The 26,315-nt window shown below is 30.8% G+C and overlaps 4 protein-coding genes across 5 annotated transcripts in view; 3 read left to right on the top strand and 1 right to left on the bottom strand.

The window, feature by feature from the left end:
• LOC114718950 (putative disease resistance protein At5g05400) overlaps positions 1-26,315 on the top strand; it is an 88,409-nt gene that overhangs the window by 30,910 nt on the left and 31,184 nt on the right. The window lies entirely within an intron of this gene.
• LOC114718947 (protein trichome birefringence-like 43) lies at positions 166-12,125 on the top strand. 2 transcript variants are annotated; one of them, XM_028904393.1, is made up of 5 exons: positions 166-290; positions 8,233-8,404; positions 10,013-10,191; positions 10,487-10,645; positions 11,650-12,125. In XM_028904393.1, exons 1-5 carry the CDS (start codon positions 283-285, stop codon positions 11,975-11,977), a joined length of 846 nt encoding a protein of 281 aa, XP_028760226.1. In that variant the 5' UTR covers positions 166-282; the 3' UTR covers positions 11,978-12,125. The 2 variants fall into 2 exon arrangements, with proteins under 2 accessions (XP_028760226.1, XP_028760225.1); XM_028904392.1 differs by lacking the exon at positions 166-290 and adding an exon at positions 6,011-6,352.
• Positions 12,678-13,082, bottom strand: LOC114718985 (egg cell-secreted protein 1.1-like). The gene has a single exon (XM_028904439.1). It carries the CDS (start codon positions 13,080-13,082, stop codon positions 12,678-12,680), a length of 405 nt encoding a protein of 134 aa, XP_028760272.1.
• On the top strand, positions 18,124-21,375 carry LOC114718983 (probable LRR receptor-like serine/threonine-protein kinase At1g07650). Its single transcript, XM_028904438.1, has 7 exons — positions 18,124-18,244; positions 18,689-18,857; positions 19,753-19,824; positions 20,444-20,512; positions 20,614-20,685; positions 21,082-21,132; positions 21,276-21,375. Exons 1-7 carry the CDS (start codon positions 18,124-18,126, stop codon positions 21,373-21,375), a joined length of 654 nt encoding a protein of 217 aa, XP_028760271.1.

Genomic DNA, 26,315 nt, shown 5'->3' with positions numbered 1-26,315 from the left:
CTCTCTCCATTTCTCTGCTTCTTTTCTTTCTGTGGTGTAATGGCGAATTTCGTCATATCTATGAAAATTATTGTTTCTCTGTTATTTTCTCTGTTCATCATTTTTCAAACAGTTCATGAGAAGAGACAGTGCGATTTGTTTGATGGGATTTGGGTGTACGATGAATCATATCCTCTATATGAATCATCGGACTGTGATTTTATCGAAAAACAGTTCGATTGTTCTAACAATGGCCGTCCTGATAAGTTCTATCTCAAGTACAACTGGCACCCAAATTGCAGTATGCCAAGGTACACAATGTTGTTTAATTTACTTGTTTTTTTTTTCTGTTTTAAATGATTTCTTTCGGTGACTTAGTCAAATGAAATTTCCGTTATATGTATAAAAAGATAGTAACTGTTGTTTGCTTCCAACAATTAAAACTACCATAAGTGATGATGGTGCTTCATAAAACATTGTTTATTCTTTTTAGATCTGTGTGAGTTTTGCTCCATTTGAGTTCTCGGAGCACTATTTTTCCTGTTTGTCTTTCTTCCTTTGTTATTTTTATTTTTAAGAAGTATGCTTGAAATTGTATTAAGTTGTGAGGACTAGACTTATTAATTAGCAGCTTGATTTGAATTAGAAAATTATTTCATAGTTGACTTAGGTTGAATCGGAGTTGAGCTAATATTGAATTGAAACTTGGAATTAGGCGACAAAGCAAAATGGTTTTCAAAAAACTAGACGAGTTTTAGGTTAAAAAAATTAAAAAACATTAAAAAAAAATTGACCTTCTCCAAAAAGCGTATTATATTTTTAGATTATTTGTAGACATATGATGTTTCATTGAAAATTTCATATATTGTGATGTTATTATGCTAATAGTTACATTTATTATAGATTTATTTCTTCCATATCATCAGTTCAATCGCTGGTCGATTAGCTATAATGAAAAATATGACCTGTTATAGCCCTTCCAAAATTTGATGTCTGACTTAAGTTTTTCAATTTCTTGGGGTCCACTTGTTAGTTAAATTTAGTAAATTAAATCTTGCAAGAAATGAATTTGTATCACCAAAAAAAGAGGCTTTACTTGTCGTTGAAGACACCTAAAAGGACTAACCAACTCATCATAAAAGAATAATTAATAGAAAAAAGAAGAAACTCTGTATTGGTTGGTCTGTCCCTTTATCCATGAAAGTTTTAATCTCTTGGATATAACTGAAACAAAGACTGCAATAAAAGATTTTATTATAATTAAAAAACATATATAATAAATAATATTCATCAAAACTGATTTGTAACTTTTAGATTACATCTACCTACACAAGAATGCTTCATGTTGTGCCATAAGAAAACCTTTTAGATAAAATGACAATGAGCTTAATTTTTTAATAGCCAAATACATTAATTTTGTTCCTTTTACACAATTCAAATAAAGAATATGTTGCGAGGTTGCTTTCATGAGTTTTGTCCTGAAATAGAGAGCACATGGCAACGTATGAATTGGGTTCTTTGTTGTCTATTAACAATAATATATACCATCGTGTTGCTATATATGCCCTGGACATATCTAAATTATTGATATTAAATTTGGATTAATCCATGCTTTTTATATCTGGCTATCTTAAATTTTTATCCTTCATAAGTCATACTTCTAAATTATTTTTTTATTCCATATTTTTCTTTTTTAAAATAAACATTTTTTTTAAAAAAAATTGTATAACATTCGGTATTTCTGCAGGTTAAATCTAGATGGTATAATAAATATGATGTTTACTACCCCAAAGCAGTAAGAAAAGTCCCAAGAAAAACATATTCGATAAATATTATAATAATTAAATTAAAATTATAAATAACGCACAATTAACACAACTGCTTGTTGAGAATGGTCAAGTTAACAAATTAAGCTCCTTAATTAATTAGCTGAGCTGATAATAATTAAAGTCTGAATGATATGTTTAATTATTTATTATTTAAGCAGGTTCAATGGTGAAGATTTCTTGGAGAGAATGAGAGGGAAAAGTCTAATGTTTGTGGGAGATTCTCTGAGTTTGAACCAATGGCAATCGCTCACTTGCATGCTTCATAAATCTGTACCTCAATCTCAATACACCAATGTCAGGACTGGACTTCTCTCCACCTTCACCTTCTTGGTTAGATCTCTTTCTCTTTTCTTATCTCAATCAATATTGGTTCACAACTACTAATCAATTATTGTGTGTGATATTATAAATGCATTTGGTGTAGAAAAAAATTTGTTTTTTTTTATATATCGAGTCTAAAACTGGTATGAAAACTTCAAATGCAAAACCAGTACATAGAAGACCTTTCTAATAAAAGGCCTTTGTACACGAGAGTCCATTTTAATCACAAGTTTATATTTAATTAATATGTTGTCGGAAGAGCCGCCTTGAAAGAGAAGCCTTGTAAGATCTTGCATTTCTCAACTTTAGTAATTAGTTCTTGGGATGTGATTCTCCCAAAGAGTTGTGCTTGTTACATAATATATCTTGAATACACGAGAGCACATGCAAGTATATAATACTACCTCCGGTTCTAATTATAAGACCTCATTCATAGTCTATAAAAGAAGTCTTATAATTAGGACCGAAAGTAATAGTATAAAATTTATAGAAAGTCACACTATTTATAAAGTATGATAGTGTGATTTACTTAGACTTATTGTAAAACATGGGCTTACCATCTAATTGATTAATACAGGGGAAAAGAATATAATCATATGTGAGGGAGAAAAATGTGAGTAATAATAATATTGAGCTTAAGGGAGTTGAATAGTGTTGATGCTAATTAAAAATATAGATATTATTAGAGAAGTATTGGTCATGAGTCCATATCATAAGTAGTTAGGTGGGCACAAAAGCAGAAGAAACAGATTACCTTTTTCCCCTTTAAATACTCGACCAAAGGGACAAAGAGTTTAAGAAAAGTCCGTTAATTATTGATTAATTAGCATAACTACTAATCATTGCTTAAATATTAGATATTGTTATTATGTCATTGAACTGAGTCTGGTATCCTCCTCATCATCATCATCATATTTTGTATGTATTTGATACTATCATATGATATTACTAAAATGTTATTAAATTGGATTGAGGGTAGTTTTTGAATGAGATTTTTTATCCATCAAGTTTGAAACAGAGACCCTATTTAAAAGAATTTGAGTCTTTTCACTCGATCCAACCATCGTTGGTTTATATATACCCAAAGTAAATGTATATATACTAACTTAATTTTTTTAGCTAATACAATATCCAATCAAGTAGGATTTTATAACATAGCTTGTAATAAATTTTAATCGTTTAGGAGGATTGAGATTAGAATTGGATTAGAAGTTCCATGGATGCATTATTGGACATGTAGTTTGTGATTGTGATGGCTCATCAGAATTCTCTTTAGTGACTAGTCCAGCCTCGTAGGGCCTATATGTCACGTAATTAATGTTATATATAAAAATATATATACATATATTTATAGGTGCTCGTTGATAATTAGATTGGGTCACGAGTAACACAGTGAACTTATTACGCCTAAAATTCATAATTAGAGCCAACAACAAATTATATAAAACCTATCCTTATGTTGCTTTTGAAGTTACCGGTAGACATTAACAACTCGAGGTTACAAATGGGATTAAATTTAGGATTTTTCATTTATAATGGAGCTTTCATGTCATTAAGTTATGAGAAAATTGACCTTGGGATTTGGTGATTTTAAGTTGCGTTGATTAAATTTTTACGGTGTGATGGGTTAATAAAACGCAGGAGTATAATGTGAAGGTGATGATGAGTCGCAACGTTTTTCTGGTGGACCTGGTTGAGGAAAGTATTGGTCGAGTATTGAAACTGGATTCCATTGAATCAGGCAATAAAGATTGGAAAGGCATTGATGTTTTGATTTTCGATTCTTGGCATTGGTAGCTTCATACCGGAAGGAAGCAGCCGTAAGTCTATACAAAACCCTATTTTTACTATGGTTGATTTGATTGAAAAAAAAGAAGAAGAACTCGATACCCTTTTTAAACCTTGTAGATGAAAAGGAAAAATATTAAGATCCGACAATGTTTGAATATAACCTGATAGAATCAAATACCAGATATATTCACTTGTAACAAAGAGATGATCTCTTCCTTTATTTTATTTTTTTTTGGTTTTTTTTTTGGCTACGTTGGCTTGCGTAATTATAAATTGTTAATTACTTTTTAACTGTTATTTGTGTCATATATGTGTGTATGTGCGTGTGAAGGTGGGATTTCACTTGAAAGCTACGCAACAATATGAATATGTGTGTAAGAGAAAATTGGAAAAATAAAGATGTAGGTCTTGATTATTTTTTAAGGACCCATATTGTCAGAAATTATACCCGTTTTTATCTTTTTATTTTTCTTTGCATTTTACTTGAAACGTACAGCAAGAGATTAAAATCCCTTCAATAACTTCGGCCCAAGAAAATGTCTTCATCAAATTCAGTAACTATATAAGAAAAAAAGTAAAAAAGAGAAGGAAAGATATGAATAAGGCTGAAAATTAATATGAAAAAAAGGGTAAGTAGATTGAAACTATATTTTTAATTTTTGGGGAAATCACCAAAAAAAATTCTGAAAATTGAAAAATTGTATACAAGGACTCATTCACAAAAATCGTTATCATTTGCTTATAAATTGTTGTCAAAACCAATGCTAACATTGTAATGGGACCCTCTTTATAATTTTTCTATTTTCAAGGTATTTTTTTAGATTTTTCTTTATTTTTCCCTCTCATTTTGATTATATGAAAAATAATTTCTTTTTTATTATGTCAAGAGAATATCTAAGTCCTAAATTCTCCTAATATCTTATTATTCCTTTCTTATCATTTAAACCCGCTTGAGTGATTATCAAGCCTATCTTATTGTGTCACTTTCATACATGGAAACTCCGCTTCTTCTATGAGGAAAGAATAACAATTAACGATCTCGTCATAATATAAAAAGATTGATTTCCTTACAGGTCCTTAATTTTCGTTCTCCCTTTTATGTATGGGACACACACACATTACTCCTATTATAAATATAGGACCCCTTCCCATTCCTGAATATAAAATGTTTTCCATAATATGATAAAATATTTACTAGTCATTGTTAAATATATCCCCATTCGATTGATGTAAAAGCTGAGAAAATAAAGTCTGCACATCATTCTACTTTTCTAATAAAATTAAATAAGTGTATATTTATGAAAAGAGCATGATTTTTCAAGATAAAAGCGTACAATTTACACAAAATTTCAGTTTAGTCTCTTGGTTTTATAAAATACATTTTTAATCATCTAACCCTAACACTATTAGCGACGACTTTTAATGCTACTAATTGTTATTTTAAAAAATTAAACCTAATTTTGAGAATTTTATTTGATTAAAACTTAAATTTGTTTTTCCATCTATTTTTATTAATGAAACTAATGGTGTTAAGGTTATAAGATTGAAAATGTACTTTATGAAAATTATATGGGATCAAATTAAAATTTTATTTAAAGTTAAAAGATCAAATGCAGTTTTAATGTATGAATAAAAATCAAAGTTAAAAGCTGTTAATTACTTTCAATTAATTTTCTTAATAGCCATTCAACTGAAAGGTTCTATAAATATATATATATATATATATATATATATAAGATGAGAGGACATATTCACTCATTTATAGCATTAAATTCACCAGTAGCATTCAATACACACAAAAATAAAAATATTAACACCAATTGGTCATTGGTGCTCTTAACTTCAACTCATAAAATTGGATCTACTGTGGCTTCTCATAAGTGAAAAAGAGAGATATAAGTAGGAATACACAGATCCACTTGTCAGTGTGAATCTCATGTGGATCTCACTCTATGTCTGTCTTTATCCAAATTCATTAATAATAATAGCAACATCTAAACACAAAAGAAAATTAATATTCTCTTTCTTCTATCTCCTCTCTCTCTATATATATATGTATATTGCGAGCTTCACTAGTTTTATATATTCACCGACCCATTACCATATATCATCAGTTACCAACTTCTCTCTCCATTTCTCTTCATCTTTTCTTTCTGCGGTGTAATGGCGGATTTTGCCATATCTATGAAAATTATTGTTTCTCTGTTATTTTCTCTATTCATCATTTCTCAAACAGCTCATGGGAAGAGACAGTGTGATTTGTTTGATGGGATTTGGGTGTACGATGAATCGTATCCTCTATATGAATCATCGGACTGTGATTTTATAGAAAAACAGTTCGATTGTTCCAAGAATGGCCGTTGTTCCAAGAATGGCCGTCCTGATAAGTTTTATCTCAAGTATAACTGGCACCCAAATTGCAGTATGCCAAGGTACACAATGTTGTTTAATTTACTTGTTTATTTGTTTTTTTTTTTTAATTTTAAATGATTTCTTTCGGTGACTTAGTCAAATGAAATTTACGTTATATGTGTAAAAAGATAGTAACTGTTGTTTTCTTCCAACAGTTAAAACTACCATAAGTGATGATAGTGCTTCATAAAATATTGTTAATAATTTTTAGATCTGTGTGAGTTTTGCTCCATTTGAGTTCTCGGAGCACTATTTTTCCTGTTTGTCTTTCTTCCTTTGTTATTTTTATTTTTAAGAAGTATGCTTGAAATTGTATTAAGTTGTGAGGACTAGACTTATTAATTAGCAGCTTGATTTGAATTAGAAAATTATTTCATAGTTGACTTAGGTTGAATCGGAGTTGAGCTAATATTGAATTGAAACTTGGAATTAGGCGACAAAGCAAAATGGTTTTCAAAAAACTAGACGAGTTTTAGGTTAAAAAAATTAAAAAACATTAAAAAAAATTGACCTTCTCCAAAAAGCGTATTATATTTTTAGATTATTTGTAGACATATGATGTTTCATTGAAAATTTCATATATTGTGATGTTATTATGCTAATAGTTACATTTATTATAGATTTATTTCTTCCATATCATCAGTTCAATCGCTGGTCGATTAGCTATAATGAAAAATATGACCTGTTATAGCCCTTCCAAAATTTGATGTCTGATTTATTTTTAAAAATATTTCCGGGCCAATTAATTTTTATAACACTGACATATACTACCATAATATTAATATTCCAACTCTCATTTTCAAAAATAAGAACATTGAACTTTACGGTTTAAGTTGATTGTGGACCATTTTTATCTCTATTTTATCAAACTACCACTATTTTATATAAGATGCTGCATAATTGAATGAGACATCTGACTTAAGTCTTTCAATATCTTGGGGTCCACTTGCTAGTTAAATTTAGTAAATTAAATCTTGCAAGAAATGAATTTGTATCACACAAAAAAAAAGAGGCTTTACTTGTCGTTGAAGACACCTAAAGGGACTAACCAACTCAATCATAAAAGAATAATTAATAGAAAAAAGAAGAAAACTCTGTATTGGTTTGGTCTGTCCCTTTATCCATGAAAGTTTTAATCTCTGGGATATAACTGAAATAAAGACTGCAATAAAAGATTTTATTATAATTAAAAAACATATGTAATAAATAATATTCATCAAAACTGATTTGTAACAAGAATGCTTCATGTTGTGCCATAAGAAAACCTTTTAGATAAAATGACAATGATCTTATTTTCTTAATAGCCAAATACATTAATTTTGTTCCTTTTACACAATTGAAATAAAGAATTAATTTTTCTCTAATATCTCACCAAGTTCTAAGTACCAACCTATGTGTTATGTGTAGTTATATATAATATGTTGCGGGGTTGCTTTCATGAGTTTTGTCCTGAAATAGAGAGCACATGGCAATGTATGAATTGGGTTCTTTGTTGTCTATTAACAATAATTTATACCATCGGGTTGCTACATATGCCCTGGACACATCTAAACTGTTGATATTAAATTTGGATTAATCCATACTTTTTATATCTGGCTATCTTAAATTTTTATCCTTCATAAGTCATACTTCTAAATTATTTTTTTATTCCATATTTTTCTTTTTTAAAATAAACATATTTTTTCAAAAAATTTGTATAACATTCGGTGTGTCTGCAGGTTAAATCTTGATGGTATAAATATGATGTTTACTACCCCAAAGCAGTAAAAAAAGTCCCAATAATGAACACAATTGCATGTTGAGAATGGCTTAGTTAACAAATTAAGCTCCATAATTAGTTACCTGAGCTGATAATAATTAAAGTCTGAATGTTATGTTTAATTAATTATCAATTAAGCAGGTTCAATGGTGAAGATTTCTTGGAGAGAATGAGAGGCAAAAGTATAATGTTTGTAGGGGATTCTCTGAGTTTGAACCAATGGCAATCGCTCACTTGCATGCTTCATAAATCTGTGCCTCAATCTCAATACACTAATGTCAGGACTGGACTTCTCTCCACCTTCACCTTCTTGGTTAGATCTCTTTCTCTTTTCTTATCTCAATCAATATTGGTTCACAACTACTAATCAATTATTGGTGTGATATTATAAATGCACTTGGTGCAGAATTTTTTTTTTTTTTTAATATCGAGTCTAAAACCTGTGTGAAAAGTTCAAATGCAAAACCAGTACATAGAAAACCTTTTTAATAAAAGGCCTTTGTACACGAGAGTCCATTTTAATCACAGGTTTATATTTACTTAATATGTTATCGGAAGAGCCGCCTTGAAAGAGAAGCCTTATAAGATCTTAGAGTTCTCAACTCTAGTAGTTAGTTCTTGGGATGTGATTCTATATCTTAAATACACAAGAGCACCTGCAAGTATATAAGATAAAATTTATAGCAAGTCGTACTATTTATAAAGTATGATAGTGTGATTTACTTAGACTTATTGTAAAACATGGGCTCACCATCTAATTGATTAATATAGGGGAAAAGAATATAATCATATGTGGGGGAGAAAAATGTGAATAATAATATTGAGCTTAAGGGAGTTGAATATTGTTGATGCTAATTAAAAATATAGATATTATTAAAGAAGTATTGGTCAGGAGTCCATATCACAACTAGTTAGATAGGCATAAAAGCAGAAGAAACAGATTACCTTTTCCCCCTTTAAATACTCGACCAAAGGGACAAAGCATTTAAAAAAGTCCGTTAATTATTGATTAATTAGCATAACTACTAATCATTGCTTAAATATTAGATATTGTTATTATGTCATTGAATAGAGTCTGGTATCCTCATCATTATCATCATTACACTACTCTAATCCTAGATATAAAACCTCTTTTATAGTGTAATTTACACTACAAAAGAGGTCTTATATTTAGGATCGGAAGAATATTTTGTATGTATTTGATAATATCATATGATATTAGTAAAATCTTATTAACTTCGGTTGAGAGTAGTTTTTTGAATGAGATTTTTTATCTACAATGTTTGAAACAGAGACCCTATTTAAAAGAATTTGAGTCTTCTTCACTCAATCCAACCATCGTTGGTTGATATACACACAAAGTAGATGTATATCTACTTACTTAATTTTTAGCTGATACAATATCCAATCAAGTAGGATTTTTTTAACATATCTTGTAATTAATTTTAATTGTGTAGGAGGATTGAGATTAGAATTGGATTAGAAGTTTCATGGATGCATTATTGGACATGTAGTTTGTGATCGTGATGGCTCATCAGAATTCTCTTTAGTGACTCTTCCGGCCTGGTAGGGCCTATATGTCACGTAATTAATGTTATATATATAAATACATTATATATATATATATATTATAGGTGCCCGTTGATAATTGATTGGGTCACGAGTAACACAGTGAACTTATTACGCCCAAACTTCATAATTAGAGCCAACAGCAAATTATATAAAATTTATCCTTTTGTTGCTTTTTGAAGTTACCGCTAGACATTAACAACTTGAGGTTACAAATGGGATTAAATTTGGGATTTTTCTTTTATAAGGGAGCTTTCACGTCATTAAGTTATGAGACGATTGACCTTGGGATTTGATGATTTTAAGTTGCGTTGATTAAATTTTTATGCTGTGACGGGTTAATAAAATGCAGGAGTATAATGTGAGGGTGATGATGAGTCGCAACGTATTTCTGGTGGACCTGGTTGAGGAAACTAATGGTCGAGTATTGAAACTGGATTCCATTGAATCTGGCAATAAAGATTGGAAAGGCATTGATGTTCTGATTTTCGATTCTTGGCATTGGTGGCTTCATACCGGAAGGAAGCAGCCGTAAGTCTATACAAAACCCTATTTTTGCTATGGTTGATTTGAGTTTAAAAAAAAAAGCTCGATACCCTTTTCAAACCCCGTAAATGAAAAGGAAAAATATTAAGATCGGACAATGTCTGAATATAACCTGATTGTATCAAATACCAGATATAGTCACATATAACAAAGAGATGATCTCTTCCTTTATTTTATTTTATTTTTGTTTTTTTTGGCTATGTTGGCTTGTGTAATTATAAATTGTTAATTACTTTTTAACTGTAATTTGTGTCATATATGTGTGTATGTGTGTGTGAAGGTGGGATTTCATTCAAGAGGGGAATAAAACGTACAAGGATATGGATCGGTTGGTGGCATATGAGAAGGCATTGAAAACATGGACCAATTGGGTCGACAGCAACGTTGATCCTTCAAAAACTAAGGTTTTCTTTCAAGGCGTGTCTCCAGATCATATGAAGTAAGCAAGTAATTATATACTTATTCGGTCTTTAATACATGACCCACTTTATAGTATAAATTGTATTATAAAATGGGTCTTATATTAAGAATCGGATGAATATATATGTTTTCTCCTGATCATTATGCATGTTGTTATGCATCAATCAATTCATTTAATTTACCATTGAATGAGCCTCTGCTAGACTTCGTTAAAAATATAAGAACAATTATTCGGTTTGAGATTACAAGCGAAACCGCTAATTCTTATACAAGAAAGCTAACTTTCATGCCATTAAATAATAAGGACATTTATTTCTGTGATATTACCTTCTATCCTTAGTATAAGAGCTAGTTCACTAATTTGAATAGATTAAGAAAATTAGTTAAGTTAGTAATTTATAATAAATAAGTATTATTTTTTAAAAATATTCTTACTAATCAAGTGTATTGGCTAGAACTACCATTATTATAAGGATTATCTCGAGAAAAAATGGATAAATATGAGAGATAAAGTGGATTGAGATCTTATAATTAGAATAAAAAAAATTAAACTAATTAATATGAGAGACAAAGTGGATTGAGATCTTATAATTAGAATAAAAAAATTAAACTAATTATTATATTTAATTACGTTTTATGCATGCATTTTACATTTAGCACGATCAACACTTCAGAATTTTTTAACAAAAAAGAAAAAAGAAAAATTAAAGAGGGGTCCCTTGATTATGGCCCAATAAAATTATGGGCCCCTTTTTTGCATGTACATGTGGGTGCATATATATTCCGTTTGCGAAATAAAATGACACACACACACACACACAACTTTACCAGGTTCGATTTCTTAAATTATTTTTGTCTAAAGTGAAAACGGGTATAACCATACCTGTGGGCCCCGCTTTTATGAGATTCACTTGCTAAAAAAGTGACAGGCCTATTATTATGCTGCGTTTATGTCTCTCTTTTTTGTTTAATTACATTATGATAACGTTGTAATTGAATTTTAACGTTGTAATTGAATTTTAGCGGAGAGGAATGGGGAGAAGCAAGAGCAAAGTCATGTGCAAATGAAGAGAGGCCACTGGAAGGACACAACAAGTATCCAGGAGGAAGCCACCCAGCAGAGTTAGTGGTAGAGAGAGTTCTGAAAGAAATGTCAAACCCTAATGTAGTTTATCTACTCAACATCACCGCTCTATCTCAGCTCCGAAAAGACGGCCACCCTTCCGTCTATGGCCACGGTGGCCACCGTGACATGGACTGTACCCATTGGTGCCTCCCCGGTGTTCCTGATACTTGGAATCAACTCTTGTATGCTGCCCTCGTCTACCAAAATTATCATTATTTAATATAATTCATTCATATTTCTATCTATATATCAAAAGAAATTTTTACATATATATATTTTTTCTGATTTTATTTTTCTCCTTTTTTTTTAATATTCTTCATTGAATTCGTGTGTTTGTCCGACTTAATAATTTAACTCTGAAGGTGAAATTGCTCGACTTTAATTTTCTTTATTTTCTCTCTGAATAATCACTTTCTCGTCAAATTAATGTTATTGCCTTTTTAATTTAGTCTTCTAATCAAAATAATCCCTTGAAAGAGAGAATGCATAAATTGTTGATGCTTCGTAAAAGAATAATTTCAATCGGAACAAAATGTTGAGATTAAATTGCGACGTTTTATCACAAATGCTTTAATTTGATTTGCTTATTTTTATAAATTATTTCTTAATTTTTATAATTAGCGGACATATATTCCATGACATAGACATCTCAGAAGTCAGTTTCAATGCTTTCTTAAATAAATCCAAAACCTTTTTACCTTTATCAAAATGCGAACGGGACAACTTATCCGATGATCACCGTAAAACTCTGAATAATAGTTCATAATTTTCTTTTATTTATTGCATCATAATACCATAGATCCAAAAAACAAGTTTAACAAAACCCAGGAAAAGCCCCCCCCCCAAAAAAAAAAAAAACAAAACAAAACAAACTGGATGCTTTTTTTTTCTTTCCCTTTTTTAACCTTTTCCTTTCCCAATGATTCTACAGAGCACGCACTTTTGGATCAACCAGTAGAGAAGGAGGAGAATTATGAAGAGACTCATCGCAATATCCTTCAAGTATATCACCTTCTTCATTGGTAAACCCTAGAGAGCTCATAATATTAGGCCAGCAATCTTGCCCTAACACCTTCTTAATGGCTTGGCAGCATCCATGCCCTAAGTACGTCTCACCACTGAGGAAGAACGTTATAACCTCCCCACTACAAGCTTGCAGCTCAAACAGTGAGTCCCAACAGGTCGACGGCCCGGCCTCCAGCTTCAGCCGTGCGGCAAGGCTAGCCGCTGGGGAGGCAGCCGACGGATCCGAGAGTGTTCGGGCCTCGACCATTGCTGATGTCATGATAAGAGCAATGAGGATGAAGAAGCTGTAGGTGGAAGCGGCCATTGGAGAAATTGAAGTTGTAGTGTGTGGATGGTTCTGTGAAACCAGCTAGCTAGGTTTTGGGGCTTATATGTAGCGGACGATAATGAATATAATTAATTTACAGTTACTTAAGATAGAAGAAGAAGGGGCTCCAAGTTAATTGTGATAACTAGCGGTTTCTATGATGGCTAATTATTAGTTACTTTAAATATGGATGGATGTGTTAATGAATAAGGAATGTTAAAAGCCACTGTGTGTATTTGCAGTGAAGTTAATCTGTCATAAATTTTGTTGCTTATGTTAATTTTTTTTAAGTTTTTATTAGGGGACAACGTACCTATACAAGGCGAGGGATATCATATCATGCATTTGATGATTATTAGAATTATAAAAATAGATTAATTACTTCATGGCAATCTAGCATAATCAAAATCATAATACTACCTCCGGTTCTTAATATAAAAACTAGTTTGACTTTTAATTTTGTCCTAAATATAAAATCTCAATTTATTTTGTTTATCATGTTTATCTATTTTTTTAAAGTAGTTATTGTAGTAGTTGTGCATGTTAAAAGTTCAATCAAATAATAATTTTAGCTAATATATGATTAGTAAGGATATTTTAGAAAAGATAATACATAATTATTACAAATAACTAACTCAACAAATTTTCTTAATCTAATTAAATTAGTCAATTAGTTCTTATACTAAGGATCAAAGGTAACATTTTATTACCTTCAATTTTTAATATAAGAATTAGTTTTATATTCAATTTGATTATAAATATAAGACTCTAATCTACTTTATCTCTAATATTTATTAGGAAATCTCATATGACAGAATCGCAGTAAGAATGATATATATAGACCAAAAGGAAAAACAAACAAACAGTATTTGTTGAAATGTGAAACTAAGTTTATTGGTGAGTATTTTCTCAGTAAATAAGGTAATATTTTCTCACTTTATAAGAATAATGAAATAAAATATTCAATCATTCGACTCATTCAAGTTTCAACGTAAAACTGCATGACCGTAAGCGTACGTAACTGTTTATAGCAGTGCAGGTATAGAAAACGAATCTGGGTTGTCTTCTCTTTTCCTGGTAATTAAGACAGAAAATGGACTTGATTACCAAAAGCGGTAAGAATTCTAACTGTTTTATCAACTTACTATTTTTTAAAAGAAAAAGCTATTGTAATTATATATTGATGACTTCATGTACATTTTCTATTTTAAAATAATTGTCACTTTGCATATAAAAAAAATATAATAGTCACTTTAAAATTTTAGTTTCCTTGAAATAATTTTTACTTTAGAATTTTAGTGAAACACTGATTATTTTTTTAATCACTTTACTACTTCATCAATAAAAGTAATGGTCAGTGAAGTTTAGTAGATAGGTATATGTATTAACATTTTAATACAAAAACATTTCCTTCACACACACACACACACACACATTAGATTTTGGTATAAATAACTTAGGCAATTCGTAATGAAAATTAATCCCGATTGTAGATAGGATTCAAAGTCATAGAAGGTCAACACCAGTTATAATTATTCAACCAAAAATTGTTGTATTATGAAAAGAGCCATATAAACGTTTCGTGTTTTGCACAACGATTGTTTGAATATTGATTATTTTATTGATATATTACATGTATTGATATTGATTAGTATAAAGTTTTGGGAGAATCCATGAAACGATACTTAAATAAACCAAATTCTTATTTAGATTATCAAATTTGTCAAACTCCTAATTAAGTCACATATATAATCTAAAGAAGGATTTTGAAATCTTATGAAATGATTCTAATGCCACTTTCAATAGAAATCAAAAGAAAAAGGTTCAAATTAACATATTTATTTCGCAATTAACACGTTTTAGTTTTAAATTAACAATTTTCTCTTTTCATAATACTCTTGCCTAAGTATTTAAATAAAACTTCATTACAATACAACATTAAAAGTTAATAAGTTTAATTACTTGATTAACAAGTTTCATTTATAAACTAATAGCTTTATATCTCTAAAACATTTACAATAAGTCTCTAAATAAAACTTAATCATAATATACTCTTGAAAATTAATGTGTTCCATCTGACAGTTAACAGTAACACGTTTCAATTCTAAATTTATAATTTTTTGTCTCCATAACACAGTTGAGATAAATTATGAATAAAACTTGATCATAATATAATATTAAAGATTAACGTATTTCATTTCACAGTTAAATACATTTCAATTCTGAATTCACAACTTTTTGTCTTCGTAACATACTTATAATAAATCTTTGAATAAATCTTGATCACAATATAATCTTAAAAATTAGTATATTTCATTTCATAGTTAAATATGTTTCAATTCTAAATTAATATTTTTTTGTCTCCATGACACTTTTAAGCGTAAAACTACATGACCATAAGCGTACTAATGGTTTATAACGTTGCAGGTATAGAAAACGAATATAAATTGCCTTCTTTTTTCGTGGTAATTAAGACAAGACAGAAAATAAACTTGGCTACCAAAAGCGGCTAGAATTCTGGCTATTTTATCAACTTACTTTTTTTTTCAAAAGAAAAATCTATTGTAATTATATATTGACTTCATTTACATTTTCTATTTTAAAAGAATTGTCACTTTGCAAAAAAAAAAAATCGTCACCTTAAAATTTTATTTTCCTTAAAATAATTTTTACTTTAGAATTTTGGTGAAACACTAGAGTAATGGTCAGTGAAGTTTAGTAGATAGGCATATATATTAACATTTTACTACAAAAGCATTTCATTCATATATATATATATATATATATATTAGATTTTGGTATAAATAACTTAGGCAATTCATAATGAAAATCCCGATTGTGGATTCAAAGTCATGGAATACCAACACCAGTTATAATTATTCAACCAAAAATTCTTGTATTATGAAAAAAAAATCATATGAACGTTTCGTGTTTTGCACAACCATAGTTTGAATATTGATTATTTATAGATATATTGCATGCATTGATACTGATTAGTACTATAATTTTTTTATATTATATTGTAACACATGCAAATGAAAACATTATAATAGTTTTTTTTCCTTCATTAATTTAATTTTAACAATAATAATTTCAATGGAATCATAACAGTAGTATTTTCTTTTTTTTGGTGAGTGGAAATGGTCTAATATTGTTTTTTCTTCACGCGCGGACCCGGCGGGTTCAACGAACTTTCGAAGGTGGTTAAAAACTTAAAACCGACTCGGTCAAGGCATGCATGTGGTCAAACTTTTCATTTAACGCGTTGACATTCAAACGTCACAATTTTTTTTTAATTTGAACTAATACATAATTTTAAGCTAACTATATATTTATTTTTAATGGAATATTTCTGAAAGAAAATTCTATATTTAAAAAATCACATTTTAGATCATAAGTGAAAAATGTTTGTGCTAAGTTATTTAAAATTTGAATTTATGTTACAGGTTCAGCCGTTCAGGGGATAAAATGCTTGTTCACTTTAAACAACGCAAAGTAGAATGCGGTTATGACAGTGGAGATAAATTTTAAACATCTAAAAATATATGAGGTTTTGAACTACAATGGAAAAAAAATAAATTAGGAGTAAATTAAAATTTTAGATAAAAATAAGTATTTAATTATTTGTTTTAAATTTTACTTGAGAAATGATTTAATTTTTTGAGTACTAATTAAATTTTTATAGATAAAATTACTTAGGTACATCTTTTATGAATTTCGCAATTAGAATATTACTTAGGTACATCTTTTATGAATTTCGCAATTAGAATCAGAAAATTTTATTTTGCTAATATATGCTAATCAAATTAAGTATTAAAGTAAATTATACATTTGACAAATAATTCTGAGTTTTGTTGAATATAATTCAATTCTTTATTCTTAAATTTTGTCCATAATTTTGAATAAAATAAAAACAAAAGTACCGTTTACTTAAAAGTCTCTAAAGTTAAGAGCACTAACGTATGTGTCACTGCTTTACTTAGACCAAAGTTCAACCAAAAAACATAAAGAATAGACTTAGACCAAAGTGGCCATTGGCCAATAATTCAATTTGAAACAATGCCTCGTATGATTGTAACTTTTGACCATTCTTTTAGTCCAGCATTTTGTATATGTCCTCTTTAAAATATGAGTTAATTAAGATGTTTGTTTTGATAATAGATATAAAAGTTTAATTTATTTTATCTCTCAAATTTATAATTTTTTTAACTATGCTTAAAAATTAATATTAAAGGGATTTCTAAAAATAGAAATAATGATTAAATGAGATATTATAAGTAAAAGGAACATATTTGTTATAAATAACTAATCTTACAAATTTTTAATATTTATAAATTAGTTATCTAAATTTTATATTTAAGATCTGAAAATAACGTCTCATCTAAATTTTGTTTACACTAGAGTTAAATTTCCTTTAAAAACATCAATTGTTCTAACTTGAACTATCCGTTTATACATAGTTTCTATGATATAAAAATTTTTGTCTACTACTACTCTTTCCACGCTAATAATTTTATAGGAAAAATTAGTAAAAAATTAGTAAAAAATCCGTGTTTGAAATTTTAATTGGCTAGAAGGACCTGATTTGTGCAAGTGCAAGTATGATCCGTGAGTGCAACATATCATATGTTACACTCAGTGGATGATATGTTGCACTCACAAATTATACTTGCACTTGCACATGCACAATTTCAAGTCTTTCTGGCTAATTAAAATTTTAAATAGGTATTTTTTTACCAATTTTTCTAATTTTTTATAATGGCATCTCAAATTTTAAGTTATCATTTGTCACGCAACAATCATGTTTTTAATGTTAGAAAATAACGTAAAGATATTGACATTTTCAAATGGCTTCAATTAATTAATTAATTTAAAAAAGTTCGAGGAAAGTATGAATTAGAAAAATACATAAAAGAAAAGGAGTCATTTCATGTGTTCATATTTTTCTCTCGTTAATGTAATTATATTATAAATAGCCTTTCTCTCTTCGCTCTGCTCTTACAAGAGCTTGCTTAAGCTCAAATCAGAAAACTACCACATGGGCCTCAATTTGAGATGTACCAAGCTGTTAGTTATTCTTCTCTTAATTGCTTCCACTTCGCGGCTCTTATTCTCACAATTTGTTTTCGCAGACACAGGCATTCTCGACAGTGAAGAAGGTAAACGCGTATGAATCAGAAAACCAGAGTTTGTTTGTTGTTGCGTTTCATCATTGCTCAACATTTGCGCCAAATACCACAGGATGCTTTTGATTATGCTTGATCACTGTTTTTTTTTTTCCCTTGACCATACGATGGTATGCGTATTGTATCATGCTTAGAACGTGTTGAAGCTCACCTGCTTGGTTTTTGGTAACTAACGATAACGAAAGTAAAACTAGAAATTTTGGAATATCTGGTATTAGCAAAACCTGAGAAGATTAGTTTAGCAATTAGTAAGAATCTTGGGATCGTTAAAGATACAAAAATAAGACTGAATAATTGATGTGCCTTGCTTCGAGTTCAAAGTATTTGTTAAGATCGTATGCTCTGTAATGGTTACTTTCATTTCTGGGGATTTCTATTTTCATGTTGATGATTGTGTCTGAATTATGCATAATGCAGCTAATACATTGAAAGAGATAGCGAGGAAAATAGGAAAGAATGACTGGGACTTTGGAAAATATGATCCTTGCAGTGGGGAAGGGCAGTGGAATGCGTCTGATGAGAGCGCACATTTTGAGAGCATTGTGGACTGTAAATGCAACGAGTCTTCTTGCCATGTTGTAAGCATGTACTGTTCTCTTACCATCTCACGATCCTTCCTTTCTTTCGTTCTGTTTGGACCAATAATTTGAGTTCAGTTCTTTTTGCCACGAGAGAGAAAGTGAAGACAAACTGTGAATTCTATGAATACGTGGGAGTTGGGAGGAGAACAGGCCAGAAGGAATCCAAGAAAAATGGAAGGGAAGAGAAAGAAGACAAATGAGTGGTCAAAAGATCAGTTTCCTTCCCCTGTTTTGGTGGGGAAATATCTTGATTTTGGAACTATGAAAGAAAAACTTTCGTTATGCTTTTCTCCTGACTGATACTTTAAAATTATGAAAAGCTTTCAATTAAACTTTCGCTTCTCCTGCACTACCCTCCACCAAACATACTCGAATGTCATTGGTATATTGTATACATTTTTATTTGATTTTAGTACTCTTTTTGGTTGTATACTACCGATGCTTACACTTAAGAATATGCAACTCGGTAAAGTTCAGTGTTTGTCAAATATAAGAACATATATTTACAGCTATGTGGACATGTTATAGCAGAATTTACGTTTAATCGTTTTCTGTTTTCGTCTTCTGTAACTCGCATAAAGCTGTTTGGTTACTAAGATAAAAGGTTGCAAAACGTTCATATTGAAAGCCTATCGCTGCATTCTTGCATATTATGTTATTTTAATATTTTTCTTTGCAATGGTATTTCCCGCCGATCTAGTTTACTACTTTGGCAGTAATTTTTATCCCTTCAAAAATATTTTGTAGTCTTATGGAAAGAATACTTATTTCGGTTAGTGGTAAAAACAATTAATAATGCTTTGTATTCTGCAAAAATTCATACAAATAAGCTAATCCTGGATAAAAAATTTGGTCGATGCCTTCTTGTTCTAAATCCTTTTTCACATTATATATTTGCAGATCCTTGAAGGCCCAGAATCTTTCGGGTGCTATCCCGCCGGAATTTTCCAAGCTAAATCATCTCAAGAAACTGTAAGATAAACCAGACGTCTACTAGACAAGTTAATGATCTTCTGTTTCTCTCAATGATGTTTCTGTGGAATCCACATATTCATAAAGTTCTTTAGGGTATGTCCCTTTGTTTGGGAAAACTTCTTCCTCAAAAAAAAAAAATAAAAAAAATCCCATTAATCGGAAAAACTAATAATTATGAAGAAGGCCTTCATTATACTCTTTTCCTTCCCCAAATATGGAAACGTCTTAATGAAACATTCCCTTCCTTTCCATGCATTATCCGCCTTGTAAACAAACCTTCAGGTCTTTGTTATCAAGTGAAAACGCAGTGTCTAGAAATTTTACTGGAGAGTCAGTTATATAGAGTAAATTGTAAAGAAAACTACGCTTTTACTGGAGAACCTGTTCGTCTTGAATGCCAGAGGAGTTGGGTGTTTCTTTGCTATTACCTCTAAAGAATCTGGTTAGAACTACACCCTGCCAGATTATTGTTAATTTTTAACATCAATTGAAGCTTGAGTTCCATCAGAACCTAATAGCACAGATGCCAAAAAATTATAGTCAAGTTCTCTGCATTTTATATGGTCTATGGAAGCCTCAAGCCCGCTAAATTATCTTGTCTTGTGCTCTAAAACAGGACACTGAATCTTAACATTCTCAATGGTTCTATCCCTGACCAGTGGGCTAGTATGCAATTGGTTGACCTGTGAGAACTTTCTGCCATGCACTCTCTGCTTTCATCAACTCTCCTCTTGAATAGCTCATTTTTCAACTGCATTTATCAATTTTTTTTAATTTAATATGCAGCTCGATTATGGGAAACAGATTGTCAGGCCCTTTCCCTACAGTTCTCACGAACATCACGACTCTCCTGAGCCTGTATGTTGGAATCATTCCAGAATTTCTACGCTCATGTCTGCATGCAAACAAATTTATTTAGAATTCTCATGTTTGCGAATCCATTATTGTCAAAAGAAAGTGAACAGAAAACGTATAACTTAGGTTAATCTTCCCTCTACTATCATTATTAGTATTATTATTAATTTTTTCACAAAATGGGGTACTGTGGTCGTCGGCGTCATCATTATTATTATTTTTTAAGTTATTACCATCAAAACAGTATCCTCTAATTCTCTTTATGTCCGGAATTGCAACTTCTATACCAACTTCTATACCTACCTAGAGGCAACTGGGCATGATTTGTCAGCATTGCCAACTAAGACTGACTTCAAATTGGTTTATCTGTCTGATTAAATATTTGCACAGATGTCATAGGACTATTGAAGGAAATCTATTTTCGGGTCCCATTCCACCAGATATTGGAAAGTTGATCAAGCTAGAAAAACTGCAATTTCTCTCACTTATTTTGTTTTCTTTATCCGAATATGTTGACACATATCTGCTGCTGCTGCTGCTTCCCTGATATCCTGCACTGTGCTGTTTAACATGAATAACGTTTTGTGTCTTAGCCATCTGTCGTCAAACGCATTCACTGGAGAATTGCCAGTTGAACTTTCCGAGTTGAAGAATCTGACTGACTTGCAAGCCTTTGCTTCCTTGTCCAGCTAGTTTATTCCTAGTCCATATCAGTTAAACTAGTTTATGAAGGGTGGCAAAGTTATATGAACTCAGGGGGCCAAACGCTAGCAACTAAATTGCAGTTGTCCAGAGGCCATGAAAACCTCACAGAATTAAACTTTAAAACTTGGAAGTGTAAAATTTGTGCAAGACAAAGCTGGAATTTTTGTTTGTCAAAAGAAATATGCAACAGAGTTGCTGAGAAGGTTTAATATGCTTAATTGCACTATAAAAGCTACTCCAATGAATCTGAAACAAAAGTTGCAGCAAGAAGATGGAGCTGAAAAAGTGAACCAGAAGCTGTACAGAAGCTTAGTTGGTGGTTTAATGTACCTAACACACACAAGACTGGATATATCTTTTTCGGTAGGTGTTGTGTCAAGGTTCATGTGCAATCCATCAAAGGAGCATTATGATGTGGCAAAACGAATTCTGAGATATATTGCTGGAACAGTAGGCTACGGAATCTAGTACACTTTTGTAACTCATTTTACGTTGACTGGATTTAGTGACAGTGACTGGGCAAGCTCTTTAGATGACAGGAAGAGCACATCTACAAATATTTTTAACTTGGGTTCAGGGGCAATCACGTGAATGTCAAAAAAAAAGCTACTGTAGCCCTATCAACGGCAGAGGCAGAGTATATATCAGCAACTACTGCAGCAAGTCACTGCGTTTGGCTCAGAAAAATGTTGGATGATTTGCAGCAAAAGCAAGAAGAAGGAACTGAGTTGTTCTGTGACAACAAATCAGCTATAGCAATGACAAAAAATCTAGTGTTTCATGGAAGAACCAAGCACATAGGTATGAGATTTCATTACATCCGTGAGTTGGTTGCAAAAGGTGAATTAATTATGAAATATTGCAGCACTGAAGTTCAATTTTCAGATATCCTCACTAAAGCTCTATCAACTCAGAGACGTGTATCTTAGAAGCTTACTTGGAGTTAGCGATTTTGAATCAAGAGGGAGTGTTGGAGATGTGATTCAAAACGTACTGGAGGGGATTTCAGAAGTAACTCCCACAAATCTCTAAAACTGATTCAACCTCTTGCAAGAGTGAGCCACTGGAAGCCAGGAACGTGATATGCTAAAATCTCGAACTCAACGATCTGCAGGAAAATGGGATAATGGGTAGCTGAAAATTAGGAATGGATTTGATTACTAATTATTTCTGTTAATTTACTTTTCAGAAAATCTGGTTATTTTTTGTCCTTAAATTCCAGTGTAATTAGTATTATTTTCAAGTAATAGAAATTGAAGAAAAGCACATTGCCTCTGCACCTTCTCGTCGTCCCTGTTTGCTTTGTATATTTTTACTGCTTCTCACACTTAAACCAGCAGAAACTCCACCCAAAAAAATGCTTTTCATAGAAAGCACAATATAATATGAAGTGTTCATTTTCATACATGTAACAAACGATGAAAGAAGACTAGTCTAATTTCTGTGGTATCAGCATAAGCATCGATTTTTCTCCAGAAGTAAAATTGCTTGGACTGGGAGCATTGTGGTAGACGACAGTAGCCACAGGATGTGGTTTGTGAATATTAGGCACTAAACATCTTGCATCACCTATTAAAACTCAATCGGTAATCCTAGACAGTTTAAGAAACCTATGCCTCCATTCGACTTTAGATGGATTCACATTAAATTAGTTAAACTACAAAGCATCATTCCCATCCACTGTCACATGATTCTGGTATTTTATTTTCTTTTAGATAAGCAATTTAGAATTTGAAGCCAGAATAAAAATCAATTTTTCATAGAACTACACAATTGGAAACCATATGGGCATACATAAATGGGTCAACTAATTGACAGTGACACTGAACAATGTTTAAATTCACAGTTGGAAACCATATGGGCATACATAAATGGATCAACTAAGTGACAGTAACACTATGGGCATACATAAATGGATCAACTAAGTGACAGTAACACTATGGGCATACATAAATGGATCAACTAAGTGACAGTAACACTGAACAATGTTTAAATTTACTTTAGAACTAAGAACTCGGCAAAGTTTTGGCCAATCCCAGCATGACAAGAAAGTGTTATTCCTCAAACCATATGGGCCACTAAAATTTCTGTCACATAACATAAGTCTACCTTTTGTATAGAATCAACAACCATTTAGGTACTAAATGATTGATAGTTTGCAGACAATGTTGTATTTTAGGAATGGTCAGACATCATAATATAGAATTTAATTTCCTCAATGTATCTTAGAGATGTAATTCCTCATAACTGAATGTTCAATTTTGATCCCTAGCATTCACAGAGGTTACAAAAACAGAAAGAACAATTACAAAGGTCAAAAGACTATAAACTCACCTGAAAGCAAAAGCAAATAGGAGGAGAAAACCTGGAGCAGCAAATTTACACTGCAAGAAAGAAAATAAAATAGAGGTAAATATAGAGAATAAGGATAGTTACTTCCTCAGGGCAAGAAAAACATAAAGAAGGAAAGAAAATGCAGTCTTCAGTAACAACACAAAATAAAATAGATATTATTTGATGTTTCCCTCCGGATGAACAACAAGAAGAGAAATGTCACTAACCATTGTAGCAAAAGTGACAGAGATGAAAGCAAGAGAAGCATTGCTCAAGTTAATATCCAATGCTATCCCTAGAGCAGTTAGTACAACTGTGAAAGGCAAATTCCATCTGTGGCATTAGTTGATAGCAAAGTCAATAAAGTAAGCGGTTATAAATTTACGACAAAAGTACCGAAACGTGGAGAAGGGGGAAAACTAAAAAAAAAAAATTATACCATTGTCCATAACAAATATTCTTGGACCATTTCATGTTAGAAGCATATGTGTGCATTCAATGAAGAGGATGATAATCTGAAAGGCAAAACAATTACAAGAATCCATTCATGTGGGTGTATACACACACAAAGCAATAAGATTATGATGTGATGTAAATTATGGGGATATTAGGAAAGATGAGCACAATTCTGCACAAAAGAGATATTGTTGTAGAAAATAGTTGTCAGTATTACCAAAAAAAAAAAAGAAACTTCCACCAAAATTCTGTTTAACATAGGACATTTCCAATAGAATAAGATTAAACACAATGGCATAGAACGACTGAAAAAGTTCTTGTTGGGCTGTAATAATGACATCAATGGATTGTAATTCATAATAATTCAATTTTCTCAATAAAAATACAATAACTTTAGTAGAGCCAAAAAAGCTTTGAAAGTACAAAGACATGGAGATCAACCATCGAACATAGTTCCGGAAGTAGATAGAAGATAATTAAGGATTAATGTGCCAATTTCAGTTAATTCTTTGGTAGGGGTCAAACAAGACATTGGGGATGAACAAAGCATCTTTGTCTTCTCTATCAAAGACCTAGTCAATGCCCAATACAAAATTATTCAGTTAGAGTTTATTAACTCTATTTTGGCAGAAATATTATCGTCTACTCAAAATCTACAAGTTATCGATTCCAATTACTATGATTGTCATCAATTTAAGACAATATTATTCCAAGTTTTGGATGACATATATTTATACTTGAAGAAAGAAGGAAAAAAAATGAATAAAAAATATACCCAAATTACACATTTACCTCGCCATAAGTAATCCCTCTAAGACACAGAAACACTAGTTTGGAATCTATGAGACCAAAACCAAGTGATAAAGTTTGCAAACACAGCGTGCATTGCAAAGTGGATAGTATTCATTAGGAAAGGACCTGGAAACTTCCCCATATTGTCACCTAACAGACTTTTATTGTACCTATTTACAAGTCCAGCATAAGAAAACTACAAGAAAGTAAAAAAAAAAAAAAAAAAAAAAAAAACCAAAAGATGAATTTATACATAGTTTGCTTGCAGAAGGAACTTGCAAGGTCAAAAACAGGCTGAAAATGTACCATAAATGCATGAAAAACAATGTCTTTAGAATATCTGCTGCAGAAACAAGATTTGCTGAGCTTTCTCTCAATGATCCATGCCTTGCTACTGAATGCTGCTATAATTCCAGAATCTTTGTTTTTTTATATTTCTTTTACTTCTCATATACTTTGATCCCTAAAACTAAGCAGGATGAATAAAAGTTATTGTGGCTAGCATTTGCTCGCTAGTGCTGTGAAGAGTAGGCTCTTGTTTGCACATTACCAGAGTTTTGATTTAGTTTGTAACAGTCAAAGAGCCAAATCTTGACAAATGAGGATCTTTTATTTTCTTTTTTAACCAATTATATTTCATTAAAAAAAGAAACAAATAGCCCCAATCCAGAAAAAACAACAAACTGGGAAGGGAAAGAATACAAAAGACAAAAGCATAGCCACAATCAACCCATTCGATCAACAATACCATTCTAAACATTATCAATGTTAATCCCAATAATTTTTCTTTCTTTCTTTTGAATTTCACAATAATTTACAATAATGAATATTCCTAGTAAATGACCGTAATATCATAGTCTTAATTAATCAAATCATTGTTTGTTTCCTTAATGAAGGTTGGCATAGCGCAATTTGATTCCAAGGTCATGTCCGTGAGCTTTTCTTTTCCCATCTAATTTGATTGCAGAGTTTGAGGTAACTAATTGAATATGTATTTTATATTTTTTGTTGATTTCATTTTAGTTATTTGAAAAGCCTTATGATAATACAAACTTCATATACATAAATATACAAGGATTTTTTTTCCACTTCAATGACTTCTGTAATTATGTAAATAATGCTTAGTTATAATATTTTAGGGGCTTAGTGCTCTTTTTTTTTTTGGGAAATCAGACGAAATACTCTCTATTTTGTTGAAAAAAATTATCCATTTTATCATATTATTTTTAAAGAATAGTTATTAATTTACATTGTTGTCCATAATTCTTCTGGTAAAGTGTAACTTGAGCATTCCTGCTTTTCTTGTGCTGTCATAATTAATTAGTTTCAGGTGTCATCTTTCTCCA

Source organism: Neltuma alba, unplaced genomic scaffold, assembly GCF_004799145.2.
Source record: "Neltuma alba isolate B1F8T4 unplaced genomic scaffold, ASM479914v2 tig00011881_pilon, whole genome shotgun sequence".
Lineage (NCBI taxonomy): Eukaryota > Viridiplantae > Streptophyta > Magnoliopsida > Fabales > Fabaceae > Neltuma > Neltuma alba.
Note: the sequence above shows the minus strand (reverse complement) of the source record. Positions and strands in the feature narration are given on the sequence as shown.

Coding starts and splice junctions, on each gene's coding strand:
- LOC114718947 (XM_028904392.1), top strand. CDS start 6,084: ATGGCGGATTTTGCCATATCTATGAAAATTATTGTTTCTCTGTTATTT. Junction 10,192..10,486: donor CATACCGGAAGGAAGCAGCC/GTAAGTCTATAC, acceptor GTGTGTGTGAAG/GTGGGATTTCATTCAAGAGG. Junction 10,646..11,649: donor GTGTCTCCAGATCATATGAA/GTAAGCAAGTAA, acceptor ATTGAATTTTAG/CGGAGAGGAATGGGGAGAAG.
- LOC114718985 (XM_028904439.1), bottom strand. CDS start 13,082: ATGGCCGCTTCCACCTACAGCTTCTTCATCCTCATTGCTCTTATCATG.
- LOC114718983 (XM_028904438.1), top strand. CDS start 18,124: ATGGGCCTCAATTTGAGATGTACCAAGCTGTTAGTTATTCTTCTCTTA. Junction 19,825..20,443: donor CTAAATCATCTCAAGAAACT/GTAAGATAAACC, acceptor GCTCTAAAACAG/GACACTGAATCTTAACATTC. Junction 21,133..21,275: donor ATTCCACCAGATATTGGAAA/GTTGATCAAGCT, acceptor TTTGTGTCTTAG/CCATCTGTCGTCAAACGCAT.